This window comes from Siniperca chuatsi, linkage group LG18 (assembly GCF_020085105.1).
Source record: "Siniperca chuatsi isolate FFG_IHB_CAS linkage group LG18, ASM2008510v1, whole genome shotgun sequence".
Taxonomy (NCBI): Eukaryota; Metazoa; Chordata; class Actinopteri; order Centrarchiformes; family Sinipercidae; genus Siniperca; species Siniperca chuatsi.
The window spans coordinates 9,311,021-9,325,911 of NC_058059.1; the positions used below are offsets into that span (position 1 = coordinate 9,311,021).

The following is a 14,891-nucleotide window of genomic DNA, read 5'->3' on the forward strand; positions in this document are numbered from 1 at the left end:
TTCATCTTACAGGAGAAAATAGAGACTAGTTTAACAATAACAAGGGATCTTCCTTACAGATAAGAGTGAAGAAAACACATGCCTTGGACAGCAGCAACAGGAGGAGGAATGCAAGTGGGTTTGGCTGTTGGACCTGGAACGGTCTGTAGCGTTGGCGGTTGGCCGTTGCCTTGGTGGTATGCTGCAAGGCCCGCCGCCCTCACTTCAGGAGAAAACGTCAGAGTTCTGGCTATCGAATGTCCTACTCAGAAACGGCCTGGAGATGGACTTTGAACAGCTGGGTAGGAATGTGCTAATGTCTTGGCAAATAGATACCAAATGAATGCAATGTTCATCCCCAGATTAATGTTGAACCAATGTGTCCACATTCTGTTTGGAACCACAAATAATAAAACCACATTGTTAGCTACATTATAGTACATGGAAGTACGGCAAATGTTTTTAAGCTAATGGGCAAAGAGGATGTTATGGAGACTACTAATGAGTAAGAAGGAATGTTTACAATGTTTTCTTTGGTTTTAATTGGTTAGGAAACATGGGGATAAAATGATGGGGATGACAAGCAACAAAGTTACCTAGCATACTTTACATGGTATACATCTTAGACCATGAGGCCACAGGAATGGCCTGAAGGGCATCTTATAGTTAAGATATAATTTTATTATGCAAATGACAAAATAAACTTTAATTTTCTAAATGTAGCGTGTAGTTTTCACTTTTCAACTTGTCCTATGTCACATGGGATGCTTTGTCCTGTAGACTCTATTATGGCATGGCTGACTGAGGTGGTACTGCTGGGCAGTAGTGATGCCAGGCTGGCAGAGCTCAGTCTCAATGAGGAAACCAGGACTTTGCTGGAACTGGCATTGGGAACTTCCAAAGCACTTGCAGGTGGCCTGTGGCGGAAAATGGAGGAGTATGCTCAAAGCAAAGGTACTTTGACTTGCACGTGTCTGTTTGTGGGTATGAGTGCATGTCTGTCTTTGAAAGTTTATAATGTAAGTATCCATGATAATGGACTAATTGCAGATTTTGAAAATATTTCTATTCAAAAGAGAAATCATGAATATTATGCAGCTGTATATATGTACTTGCTGTGATAATTTCTGCACAATAAATCATCTTTTTTTTTAGGTTGTTTGTTTTTCCTTTTTGTGACTTTGTTGTAATTGAGCTGTGTTGTTTTGCTGTGAGAGCAGAATGGGAGAGTGGGGGCTCTTCAGGCGACCATTTGCTACAGACTGTCTGTCGCTGCAGTCTTGCTGTTCTTCTGAAACACACTGGGCTGCAGACTGAGGCCTGTTTGCAGGACAGGTCAGGACCACAAATATAATATTTACAATAATATATTGAAATGCCTGTTCCTGTGCATTTTATTTTGAAACGCTAAATGGGCCACTTATATGTTGAGGTTTATGTGTTTAAAACATTTAAGCATTGTGTTTAAAGGATGGAATGATGTGAATTAATCATTATTGTGTAAGATCGATACTGCAATGCTAATTATCCACTCTACTTTGAGACAGATATGAGCCCTGTGAGATGTTGTTAGACGTCTATGAAACAGTTTATAAAATCAGAAGCACCCTGTTGGCCCATAAAAACTGTCCAAGGACGTCACAGGTGCAGACTGCTGCCAAACAGGTACCATTACTAAAATGACTCCACTTTATATCATAATCAAATATATGCAATGCAGTTATTTTTGACAAAGTTAAACGCTTATAGGACAAAACAGTGATTTATTAACAATATATAGCTTACTTTTTGTATTGTAAATATTACAGCAAAATTGTGCTTGGCTGCGTAAATATTAACAATTATTGCACCCTTTTATACTTTCTATTCAAAAGACATTTTTGTTTCATCATTTATTTTTCCACTCTATTAAAAAGGACTCCTACATACTCTGATGAAAAAACACAGGTGTATATTCATACATTTCTTGAATTGCAGACCACTCAGTCTCCCCAAAGTCCTGATGCAGACAGGCAAGAGCCAAGCACCTCAGTGGAGCAGGTGGGAAAGGATCAAGAGCAGCAGTCAAGAGGTCACTGTAGCCGGGAGGTGCAGGTGCCCCCACCTCCCACAGCAAACCACAACCAGGAAGAGGTTGCAGAGGAGGACACAATTGGCAACAGTCGTATGTACCTGTCAGGTTAGAAATGCATATCTCTATTTCTGACCTTCCTCCAGCAATGTTAAATGTTTTTTTGTATCTTAACACTTATAGGCAGACAGACCCAGACAGAAATACTCAAGACACACGCATACACACAGTCATCATCATCATCATCACAACACATCTGATCCTCAAGTGTCTTTCCTGTCTCTGCAGAAGTCCTAGAATCATTCATGGCAACCCGGGAGGCCATGCAAGTACAGCAAAACATGACGGTGTACGAATCCTTTGGCACTTCCGCTCTCCCCAGCAGCATGGAGAGCCCAGTCAGCCCAGAGAGGGAGCTGGATCCCAAGCAGCAGTGGGAGAAGCAGAGGGAATCTGAGGAAAGCTTGTCTTTCTCTGCTGCCTGCCATCTGGTGGTGTCCCGCTGTCTCTTCCTCCTGCTGGGGGTCAGGCCTGCTTGGGTGGAACCTAACGAAAGGGAGAATAGTCAGGCTATCAACACTGGAGCAAGGTAGAGTATGTGTTAGGCAGCATATGTTTGGTTTGTTTTAGTGCAGTTGTATTTTCTGTGAGCTGTTTCTGCATTAACTGTCCCCATCATCCCACTTTTAGGAAATCAACAACAGAATTCTTTACGTCTGTTGATGGCCGAAAACAGGTAAGTCTTGTATTGTGCCAAATTTGGCCCCACACCTCCTTATCAGTGCTAATGTACTGTCTTTGTCATATTTAGTCTGACCAATCCAAAAACTCCTTGGGATCTTCCAATAAAAAAATGGGTAAGTAGAATATTTTTACTCCAAAATATTTGTTAAATGAATGCATTTTTTTATGATAAGTCATACCCAACAGCCCTGTATTAAAGCAATAGTTTGCTTTTTTGCAGTTAGATGAGAAGATCAAAACCACTCTCATTTCTTCTTTTTTTTTTGTCAGCGAAAAAAATCACACCAACTATTTTTTCATACAGAGATTAACACCAAATAATTAACACTGTAAGAGGTGTTGAAAAGTATTATCAGAAAAGACGCAGACAATACTGGCCTTAATTCTTCTGGTCTATTGGTTTCAGGATTACCTCTGTGTTCTCTGGGCATCATGAAAGATGCTTGGGATCGCCTGCGGCAATGTATCAGCCCAACCACCACTATGTCCCACTATGGCAACAACACTTTGCCTATTCTTAACCAGGTGTTCCACTTTGTCTGTGGAAGCCTGATCCACTTGTCATCCTCCCCACCAACGCTGCCCGGTGGACAGACTTGTAGTCAGGCAGATCCGAAGGCCATTACTTTTGCTATACTGCAGCAGCAACAGAGGGCTGAGGTAATAAGATTTTTCTCTTTTTACATTTACAACTTTGTAACACCTGCAGCTATTTGTTTATTTGTTGGTTTCATCATGTTTGTGGTGTTTTTACATCTCATTAATGAAATGGTAGATGTAATCAGCCGCATAGGCCCAAGTATAGGTGAATAAAATTGAAAACCTGCAACAATTTTTTTTTTTTAAATGCAGTGCTAGAAATTATTTGGAATGTATTGGTGTTATAGGTGGTGTCATAGGTGAATGCATTTTAAAGGCTTAACTAACAACTAACTATTCCCTTTGTTGTGATCAGTTGCGTCTGGAGGCCTTGTGTCAGATGTCATCCTTCCTGTCTAAGATGGAGGAAAAGAGCAGTGGGTTCACCGTCTCCCCTCAGTTCCCTGCATTGTTGCAGTCCGTGCAGCTTCAGTTCCTCTCTGGATGCTTTGCTTTGGGAACACAAATCATCGGCTCTCACTCTGGAGCTAATTATGAGATGCAGCACTACATGGTACATCTCGTAATCATGCTATCACAGTGTTTGTTCAGATGTTTATGATTAGTAAAGATGGAAAGAAAGAATGAATGAATATTTATTTAGATTCAAGCCAGATGAAGAGATAAGAGGAGAGACACTGAATATTGTATTCACTTAATATGTTTCTTCTGTATTACCATCATGTTGTATCAGTTACTCTCCAATCCCTCTTATCTCAATCCAGTCTGGTACGCATTCAGCTTCTATGGATACGCAAAGAGAGCTACAATCTGCAGCCCATACCTTCTACCAGCAGGTGGTGCGTGTCCTCAAACAGAGGGTCCTGTTGGAAAGAGAACATCCAGGTTTGATCATTATTGTTTATCACATTATGTTTTCATTTGCACTGCCTTGTACTGCTCCCTTGTGGTTATTTTTTGCAGCAGTAATTTATTTTGCATGTTGTTGAGATTTTGTCTTCATCGTACCCAGGTTCCTGCCAGCACCTTCTCCTAGCCACAATGTTTGCACTGAATTTCTGCTACCAACCAGTGGACCTGGTGCTGGTCATCAAATGTGGCATCCTGGAAATCCTTTCAATGCTGACCAACAACAGCTGTGCACTGATGAACCAGGGCTGGTTTGCAGCCTCTACATCTGGATCCATGCTACTAAGTGGGGCTGTTAGACTAGCTTGCGCCCGCCTGCTTCAGATATTGACTGTGGCTGCGAGGTGAGAATGAAGAGACTGTAAACAGCTGCACCGAAGTGTGCATTACTTCTTCTATTTGATTGATTAAAAAATGAAAATACACTTTAGTGTTTACATTTGCATAACAAATTGCCCTGTGCTCTCAGCTCCTGTGAGGATTTGCTACCTATGGATGTATCCCATGCTCTAATGGAAGTGATGTGTGAGCAGCTCCAAAATATCCTGTATACTTTCCACCAACAGCAGACAGCAGAGAGAGGAACAGCTGAGAGAACAGATCTGGATTCCGGCAGCAAGAGCGCAAATCTACTTGGTGTTGCAAATTTAGCTATATTAAACTTAAATGAAATATTTTTTACAAAGTTCTGTAATGCAATGTAATTAAAGAGCACAATGAAATATATTTTTTAAGCTCAGATGTGGAATTTGTAAAGCCTTTTTATAGCCCTTCTGTTTTTCAGTATAGTTTTCCTTCTGTTTTTGTTGTTTTAGGAGTGGAAAGCAGCAAAGTGGTTGAATCTCAGCTTGCAGATTTCTTGGTGTTTCTGAGGCGTGTACTGTCATTAAGAGTAATGAAAAGACTTTCTACTTTTGTCAAATGGACTGATCCACTCATGGCCATTATTTCACACAAGTGCTCTTTAGGTAAGACACTTTAAAATAATAATTAAAAACAGCATTGTTATTGTTCACAGTGCAGAACAGTTTATTTCAGTTCCTTTTAATTCCCTGTTCACCTCCTCCATCCTCTTTTCAGGATCTCCATGCTTCCAGAACCTTCGAACTAAGCTTTTGGCCTTCCATGTTTTAGAAAGATTGTTACCTGCTTGTTCTGAACCTGTTCATATTCAACAGGTATGATGTAAAACATGTAAATGCAATATGCAAGTGAAATAGCTCAAGAAAACATGAATGTAATCAACATATAAATTACAGGTTGACCGTATTTGTGAGTTTGAAATTATGAATTTGATAATGAAGGCGTTATCCATGACATTTTTTCCTTTTCTCTGTTTTCTTGTAGATTGTTAAACAACTCTTTCAGCTCTTGTCTGTTTATATGTGGAAAGAACCACTAGCTGAGAGGAACCACGAGGAGACAGTTGAAAAAGACAAGAGGGTAATACAGCAGTATTACATGATTAATACTATGTACTTTAATGGCTTATGTACTTCTTACTATACTATTTCTTACTATATAATACTACTATATAAGTAGTATATTACTATGTAAAACAAATTGTCCTTGCAGTTCCAAGACATATCTTGCCTAATGATCTCTATACACATAAGTGTTGACTCACGTTTTTTCATGCAGTATCAGATTAACAAACTATTTATAGCTAACATTTTAAAGGTTTGAATTATCGCAACTCTCCTGCAAACCCTTCAACTTAAGTTGTGTGTTCTTATTTATTCATCAGTTCATATTTATTCTTCTTGATTTTCATTATAACATACCCTATTTAAATTGTATAAATGACTTGCTAGCCTAAGCTTTGTGTTCACTACATTAAAACACATCTCAGCATATTCACAATTCAATCAAAATGCTTCCAAATAATATCATAACCCTTTATAACAATATCAGAAAAGGTGTTTCCTAACAATAGAAAATAGTGAATGAATGCAGTAATCCAAGACTCAGAAGGCTGGAAGTAATGAACAGCAGGGCTACTTGATAGAACAGATGGGCCTGTTCTCCATAGTGGTGGTGGGATGAGAGGTGGGAGAAGACAGAAAAATAACAAAAAATTTAATTAGTGTCAAATTACAACGATCATGAATATAAAACGCAACCCTACAGTATAATATGACAATTACCATTGGAAAATATCATTTGCTAATCACTGATAATTTATTTCCAGTAGAATTGTCAGCCATTTAGTTAGTTCTAATTGTTTTCATACATCAACACTTTCCATTTTTGTGTGATTTAGCATTTTCAGGATCTTTACATTTTAGTGGCATTTGTAATTTGAATGAATTATGTGTCTGATTTTGTTGAGTGAAGCACTTAATGTCCTCTGTATTTTATAGTTGACTGCAGTGCAAGTGTTGTCAAGTCATATTGTTGTATCACTTCATGTTTATATTTTTTTCCACTGCTATTGCACATTGTAACATGTAATTTATTGATTTATCTAGTTGATGAACATTACTGGTAAACTGTGCTTTTTTTATAACTATGTTTTGCAGAATCCTGGCAGCTATGATGAATGTATTCCCATTGGAGATTTTTCCTTTGATCCACACAAGCTAATCTGCTGTTCTTTGGAGAGTGGGAACATCCTCTCCCATGGCTCAGGAGGGAAAGGCTACGGCCTGGCAACCACTGCTATCACATCTGGGTGTTTCATTTGGAAGGTAAGGAGTGGTATCCACATAAAGACACTCATACAGCTCCTGAACTAATGAGGGACTACACCGTCTCATCTTAATCTTTCTTCATTGTTTATTGTCCAGATTTTACCACTGCAATGTGCTGAGAGAACATGTTTAATAACCTGATATATACCAAACTTCTGTCCTCAGTTCTACATTACCAAAGAGAACAGAGGCAATGAGGGCACATGTATTGGTGTTTCACGCTGGCCAATCAGAGATCACAACCACCATACCACCACTGACATGTGGCTGTATCGTGCCTATAGTGGCAACCTGTACCATGGAGGGGAACTGGTCCGCACACTTCCTTCCTTTACCCAGGGTGACACAATCACCTGCATCCTGGACATGGAGGCTCACACCATATCATTTGCTAAGAATGACAAGGTCTGACCAAAAACTCACTGTCAGTATTCAAGAGTTTTACCTTTAGTGATTGTCATGTTTTTTTTGCAATCTTTACGTGTTTGTGTTTTTCTGCTAGGAGCCGAAGTTGGCATTTGAAGGTGTGGTTGCCTCTGAACTGTACCCTTGTGTGTTGTTCTACAGTAGTAATCCTGGAGAGAAGGTACTGTACATAATATAGGCACTCCATAGGGCAAGTGGCACTCTTATCCCCCATCTTTGAATCCTGTGTAAGCATTAGTGTGTTTTTGCTACCAGACATTTTGATAATTGACCATCTGCGGCCATATTTAATAAAAATACAATTTTAGAACTAGAACATCCCCATGAATTACATTAATAGTAGGACCCGGGAACTCCACCCATCCACCTTAAGTTAAAGTCAAGGAGAATAGATAGCTAGCTACCCATACAGTGAAATGACTACAGAGTCAATGTGAGGAAACATTAACAATAGCACTATCTTTTGCTTTACTAATGTGTAAAGGAAATGAAGATGGGTTTTCTTGGCTATTCCAGGAAATTTTCTGAAATTTCACATACAGTACTTTTATTTCAAGAACATTTTGTAGCAAAATTGTACCTCTATATTTTTCACAGGTGGCACTGCGTGACCTCCAGATGCGAGGCATGCCCAGTAATCTACTTCCTGGGGACCCTCTATGCAGCCCTCACACCACGGTGCTGCTGGAGTCAACAGTGCAGCTCCTCCGTAGGCTCCATCAGTGTGACCAGTGGGCCTCGCACATCAACCACTACATCCATACTCACCTGGAGCTCATTGGTCCCCTGCTGAAAGAGGATGACTTAGGAAGCTTCAATTCAGGTCAGACACAGCTTCAACAGTGGTCACTTATAGGCACGTTTAGCCTGCTCTTTTGTAAAAAGACCTTGCTTTAGTTTAATTTTATAATTCTTTGCTTGAACAGGAAAACTTAACATCTTCATCTATCATCAAGTAAGGTTAAAAAATAGACTCTTATCAATGATCAGTGATGTCACTTATTAGCTAGAAGATTGTGTTTGCAGTTGCTGCCATGTATCCAGACAAGCTCTGACCTGCACTTACCAACAATATTTTACACACAACAATCATTCTTGAACATGCACCTCTGCATTAGAAGAAAAACTAGAACATTTTTACTATTATTATTATTTTGGGGGCCCTTTAATGCATTTATTAGATAGCAATAGTGGAGAGATGACAGGAAAAGAGGGAGAGAGATGCAACAAATGTCCCCGGCCAGATTTGAACCAAGGAAGTTGCGGCTCATGCTTCTTAACCCCTAAGCCAAGGGGGCACCTCTGCATTAGAAAGCTTTGTTCTCAATTTGCACCCTTGTTGTGCAGATGTACTTGTCCGAGGAGAAAGCAGATACCTAACCTGCTAAGTAGACTGCATTCGTGTTCTGAGACTGCTGAGGCTAAGTTAAGTCTTGCTGGCTGTCCTGGCAGTTTGCACCTTGATGCTTTGGCTTACTCAGTTGTGCTGCCTCCCTCATTGTTTGCCCAAATCTCCGATGCTCTGTTTATGCAGGCTGACACTAAGAACCTACCAAACTAATATGCAACTGTATTATTACTAATGTACTGATGCACAGCAATTAGTATTCCTAAATCCTGAAACAAGCTGCCTTACCAGGCTAATGTAACACTACCCCTGACAGGCCTCTCTCTAATAGTACGTATATATTCCTCATCTTCTGTATGTAAAACCGTTTTTACCAGCCTCTCCATCATAATAGATTCAGTACCCTCCCTGAGGTACACAGTTTAATTTTCTCTTTGACCAAATTAGGTTTCATGTTATCTTTCAATTATGTGAAACTAAAATTAAGTTAGCAATGGAATCTTTTAACAATTCCCTGTCAATTACAATCCAGCTACAGTGGACGAAGGACTGAACAGCTGGTGTAAAGAACAGATGAATGAAAACCAGCTGGAAACTGTGTTTGATTTAGTCAGTCTGTGGCTTGAGCCTCTGTCACTGACTGTTAGAGTATCCAGTATTTGAAAAGCAATATTGAAGGCAATGGATGAAGTTTATGAAATGTATTATCCTTATAAAGCATATTTTCTACATGGCTATTACTTATTACTCTTTGTTGTACATTCTCCTACAGGCCTCAGTCCCACACACTTTAAGAAGGAAGAGAATGAAAGAGAGAGAGACACTGCTGGTGACGACACAGGGGAATTGTTGGCACATCGTCGATCCCTGTCAGAAGCCAAACTAGCTGCTCTTTGCACTGAAGTGTGGCCGGTACTGGCCCTGATCGGAGGAGTGGACAATGGTCTCCGGGCTGGAGGTCTGTGCCTGCACAAGCCCAGTGGGCGCAGGGCCATTCTGCTGGGAGTCCTGAAAGAAGGAAGCTCCCTGGCCAAGCTTCAGTGGGAGGAGGCAGACCTCTCTGTCAGGTATTACAAATATATATTCATATGCCCATGTATTTATGATGTCTTTGCATATGTTTCTTAAATGATTTTCATTAACGTCCATTAAACAATTCTTATATTTTTCTTGTCTTGGTCCTTTCAGCATGTTTATTACTCTGTATATTTCTTTTCTGTCAGTGTTTAGTTTTCCTCCTCTGTAATTTGTCTTAACATTTTACTTTATTTTCATCATTTACCCCCCTGACCTTACTTTCTTCTTGCTTCTTCCTCTTCATTCTTAAATCCATTAATCCCTGTTGAATCCGTCCTGGTGTCACTCCATGCTGTATCTGTGGGTTCTTCCCAACCTTCCCAATAACTAAGCTCCATGAATTCTTGGTCACCCAGCGACATGCCGATCATCTCATTGGAGCCCTGTGACATATCCTGCTGCGATGTCACCCCGCTCGGAGGCCTCAAACCGACGGTGTTGTTAGATCTGATTTATTTGATGGGGCTGCTGGAGGAGCAGGGATGGCTGGGGGCTCATCCAGCCCACAAAGGGAAATACTCAGAGGAGAACATGAAAGAGAATAAGATGCAGTGCTGTCTGGATGAAGACATGTCCGATGACATTAGATGGCTGACAGAAGATGAGAGGAAAAAATTTAAGGAGCAGAAGGTTGAGACAGACCCCTTCCCATCACCGTCCTCAACTAAAGATGCTGCAAATATCACTGACCATCAGGAGTTGACCTGTCTACCTCAACCTCCCCAAGCATCCCAAACCACCAAAGTGGATGCCTTTGCCCTTGAACTGAGAGCAGTTAGAGTCTCATACCTTCTCGTTGGAGCTTTGAAATCCCTGACTGTCATTTTCAGTAGTGAGAAGCTATCAGATTTGCTCCTAGTGCCTAAACATGACCCTCCCAACTCCTCAATGAGTCCCCTTTCCAGCCCAAACCCTGACCAGGCCAAAGCCAGCAGCAAACCGTGGGATGAGAGTGCTGAGCTGAGATCAGTGCTACAGTATGTAGTGCAGAGCATGGTGAAGTGGGCAGTCAGGCCCTGTCCCATCAAACAGAGTGTGTCTCTTGCCGACCTGGAAAGGGCTCAGGTCATGATCTACAAAGGAGCCATTAGCAGACTGCAGGAGGACAAAGAACACAAAGGTATCTAGTTTTATGGATTAGATTGAAGATATTTTGGTAGTTATTTTAGTTAGGTTACGTTGTTGCAGAGCTGTAGACTTGAAACTTGGACTTTTGTCAGGCTTAATTCACAATGATGAGGAGTTTTGACCTTTTAATAAATAAATAAATAAATAAGATAATGACATGGAGGCCTTGCATAGCCAAACACCATGAATATTTAATTATTTGGCCTTTGCATTGAAAGGACTTGGTTGGTTTTAGGGCTGCAACTATTGATTGTTTTCATTATTGATTATTCTGCCGATTTATTTTCTCTCGATTAATCATTTGGTCTACAAAGATCAGAATGAAAAATGCCCATCACATTTTCTCTGAGCCTAAGATTTCAACTGTTTTATTTTGTCTGAGCAACAGTAGAAAACTAGATAATCGGTTTACAATAATGTTAAGACAAGTAAAAGCATCAAATCCTCACATTGAAGAACAATCAACTGTCAAATTAGCCAATTCATATTCTGTCGATCGACTAATTGTTGGTATGTAAAAAACACTATTAACACAGCTTTAAAAGGAAAATGTTGAAATACGACGTGTTTATAAATAACATTCAGACCTGAAATACTTCTTGACTTGCAGTTTGCTTATGAAGCAGCAGACTTGTAACCTGACTTAGATTTGTCCTCAAGAACTAGGGAGTTGGACTAACAGACTTAAAAACAGCTGTTTTGTTGTAGTCAGGGTCAAAATAAAAAATATTGTATAATAATAAGTATTGGGTGTGATCTAACCTTCCTCTCTACCTTGTCCTTGCAGAATCTGGCCACCACTTGTCTCAGACCATTTCCAAGTCTTCCAGCTCTGTGTCCTTGTACAGCGCGGGTTCAGAAGGCACTGCCATCTTTGGCCAATCAAACAGAGCCTCTGCCTCTTCCTCTAATACTGACTTGGCATCTTCTCTGCCAACAAACCTGCAGGCAGATGGCTTTGATAATTTCAACCCTTTCTTTCCCATCAGCCTCCTCCAGTGAGTATAGAATGGGTTAACCATAAATGTTAGTTGAGTAATTCATACTAAATGCTTAGTCCAGCACGTTCTCAGAAACATGTTGAATGGACACAAACACAATAACTAGAGTTATCGTCAATTCTCAAGTTGTGATTTGTGATTACTACAGAACTGTATCTTTTGGCAGCAGCAGCTTTTCTGAGGTCCAGGGAATGGGTGAGTTAGGATGTATATGAAAAAAAGAGAGTGAGGATTCTGCCTGCACTGTCTTTAATCTAGGCTGCAACTCTGCCTGCTTGTTCTTCTCCTAACCCAGCCAGCTGACCATAGTGTCAGTGTTATTTCTGCTTTCAAGAAGCAAACAAACAACCAGCTTCAGTGCTTTATAATCAAACAGGAAATGAAAGCCCTTCAGGGAGGAGAGTTTTGACAAGAATAGTAGCAAGCTCTTTGCCAAATATTTTGTATAAAGCCCATATTGTACCACCTCCTTTGAATGTGAGTTGATACTACAACAATAAATACCAGGCTTGAGCAAATAATTCAAATAATTGACATATAAGGATACATGCTTGGTTAATTGTGATTTTTAGGCATCTCCAAGTGTAAAATCAGGTTGTTTCTTCAGATACTTGATATTTCAAATGTTTGATCAGGACTGAAAACTGGCAGTGTTACACCACTTGCACTTTGTTATTACTATATATACTGTATCTTCACTCCCTCTAGGCACATGGTCTTAACTCGATTTCCTACGCTTACCGGCCTGGTTAGCACTCCCCCCGTGCTGCACCCTTGCTTCAACCTGGCCAGCTCTGCTTCTTGTGATGCCTTCACAGAGCAGCAGACTAGCTTCATGGAACCAGGTCCCTGCAGCACACAGGCCAGAAGTAGCCTGGGTAAGAACAAGTGCAGAGACATGAATGGGGGAAAAGCTGTCGGACTTCGGTACATAGCAGTAGAAAAACTGTCTACTTTAAATGTTTGTCCTTATTTAAGATAAGTTATAGATGGCATACTGTGTTAAAGAGAATAGCTTTGCTGATCATTCCAGCCCTGCTGGTCAGTTCAATTTTTAACAAACTTTTTCCCCATGCTGGCTTCATATTCAAACATACTACTAATGTAATTTAAAAATGAAGTCATGGTAATAGGAGTAAAGCAGATTTATGATTACTCAGTGGGAACTATGTGTCTTTTGCATGGTCTTATATGTTCAGCTATTTGTCACAACTGATCTACTGCTCAAAACAGCATGTGTTTTGCTCTGCTGTTGGACAGAGATGATATTTAAACTATCGAATGCATGCATGACAGTTTGTGCACTCACATGCTTGAATGGCACCATTTTTTTCATCATCAGTTATGTTGGTATTATTTTTGAACAGTTCTGGGAGGTGAATTAGACTTAAGGTCATTGCTCTGACTGCATATTTTAGGATACATTAGGATTAACAGGATAGGTAATTAATAGGTTTAATCATTCATTGGGGATATAAAAGCTAAACTGAATAGGTTCTCTTGAGATGGAGTAGTTTTTCGTAGTCTGTAAACTAATAAAGTGGAGCAAAAACTGAGGAGGGAAAAATAAAACAAAATGTGAAAATAATTTCAATTTGACAAATTTCACTAGTCTACACGTATGAAAATTTCAAAATGGAGCTGTGGGCTTGTTTTAGTTTTCTGTTTTTTGTGTACTTTTCCTTTTCTCCTCAACCACCAGAACGGACACAAATGTTTGTCACCAGTCGGTTGCTAGAAATGGGATTCTCTATGAGACATATCTACTGGGCCATGGAGGCAGCAGGTACTGCTTTGTGTGGAGTGTGTCTGATATCACTAAAATTTTTTCTTCATGTGCTTTCTGTTTTAAACATCTGTCATTCACCGTGTGCTGCAGCCTTTTTGTAGTATTTGAAATACTGAACAGTATGGACAGTATGAAGTTTCTGAATTAAAAAATGCATTGTTTGTCTTAGCATCGTGTTAAGCCTTACTCTAATAATCTTCTAATATTCTTCTGTTAACTTATGCTGGAACTCAACTGAGGCTTCCCAGGTGTATAAATGTTTTTGTTTTAAAGCAAAAATAACAAGCAACTAAATTACAAGTGTCATATATTTTATATGTATTATTATTAGTAGGGTAATCAAAGAGCGCATGTTGTTTTTGCTGTTCTGCCTCAAAACAATCTGTACCTCAGAGACTGTACCTCCTGGAGCAATGTAATTTGTTGGATAGTTTTGCACACAGAATATATCGGCTTCTAAGACTACGATTTCACCACACGGTAAAAGTGAACAAATGATTCTTTGCTCATGCATGGCACAGATCATATATGTGTTATTGACAAGTATACAAGGGAAAGTATATGGATACACATTTACACATTGCACCAATATACAGTACATTCTAATGTTTTCAGCACCACCTTTTTCGATCACATAAACTCCCCGGATTATTAAACTTTTAGGTATTCCCTCACTTACTATTTCACAATTTCGTACACTAACCCTCGTCACACACTCTGTATCGTCAGAGCAGATGTGCCAGTCTGAACTCAGGCAGCACACAGAAGCATGATCATCTGGTGGTGGTGTCCGACATGAATTAGCAGTGCAACACTCCATGATCCATCTTTTCTTTTTGAACTCTGACAGTTCAACTTCCCTGTGGTCCCTCCCAGATGTAGCAGGTGACCTGGACTCTCAAACCATTGAGGTGTTGGCCAGCTGGATGCTAGAGCACCCCCTGACTGAGGAGCCGCAGGCAGCTGAGTCATCTAGACCGGAAGGTGCTCCTGACACCCCGTCGCCAGATGGGCCAGAGACGGTACAATGTCCTGAGCGCCCCACCAGTCAACACAATGAAAGGTCAGGGATTTGAAGAACATACATTTTTCAGTTGGTACTGGCATTGTGGTACTATCATTGTTA

The 14,891-nt window shown here is 40.1% G+C and overlaps 1 protein-coding gene across 12 annotated transcripts in view; it reads left to right on the forward strand.

Annotated features, from left to right (window-relative positions):
- The window catches only part of LOC122865140 (probable E3 ubiquitin-protein ligase HERC1), a 44,396-nt gene that overhangs the window by 12,272 nt on the left and 17,233 nt on the right, over window positions 1–14,891 (forward strand). For 7 of the 12 annotated variants that reach the window (XM_044173146.1, XM_044173134.1, XM_044173137.1 and 4 more), the window contains exons 19-44: window positions 60–281; window positions 760–933; window positions 1,200–1,314; window positions 1,527–1,644; window positions 1,957–2,158; window positions 2,339–2,639; window positions 2,741–2,786; window positions 2,862–2,907; window positions 3,201–3,454; window positions 3,750–3,947; window positions 4,159–4,279; window positions 4,407–4,647; window positions 4,773–4,939; window positions 5,119–5,271; window positions 5,384–5,481; window positions 5,651–5,746; window positions 6,826–6,993; window positions 7,162–7,401; window positions 7,499–7,582; window positions 8,020–8,245; window positions 9,543–9,837; window positions 10,180–10,967; window positions 11,763–11,973; window positions 12,685–12,854; window positions 13,679–13,762; window positions 14,642–14,828. In XM_044173146.1, coding sequence (XP_044029081.1) covers window positions 60–281; window positions 760–933; window positions 1,200–1,314; window positions 1,527–1,644; window positions 1,957–2,158; window positions 2,339–2,639; window positions 2,741–2,786; window positions 2,862–2,907; window positions 3,201–3,454; window positions 3,750–3,947; window positions 4,159–4,279; window positions 4,407–4,647; window positions 4,773–4,939; window positions 5,119–5,271; window positions 5,384–5,481; window positions 5,651–5,746; window positions 6,826–6,993; window positions 7,162–7,401; window positions 7,499–7,582; window positions 8,020–8,245; window positions 9,543–9,837; window positions 10,180–10,967; window positions 11,763–11,973; window positions 12,685–12,854; window positions 13,679–13,762; window positions 14,642–14,828 — 5,005 coding nt within the window. Of the gene's footprint in view, window positions 1–59; window positions 282–759; window positions 934–1,199; window positions 1,315–1,526; window positions 1,645–1,956; window positions 2,159–2,338; window positions 2,640–2,740; window positions 2,787–2,861; window positions 2,908–3,200; window positions 3,455–3,749; window positions 3,948–4,158; window positions 4,280–4,406; window positions 4,648–4,772; window positions 4,940–5,118; window positions 5,272–5,383; window positions 5,482–5,650; window positions 5,747–6,825; window positions 6,994–7,161; window positions 7,402–7,498; window positions 7,583–8,019; window positions 8,246–9,542; window positions 9,838–10,179; window positions 10,968–11,762; window positions 11,974–12,124; window positions 12,172–12,684; window positions 12,855–13,678; window positions 13,763–14,641; window positions 14,829–14,891 lie in introns of all 12 variants that reach the window. The other 5 variants (XM_044173143.1, XM_044173144.1, XM_044173145.1 and 2 more) reach the window with 5 other exon arrangements.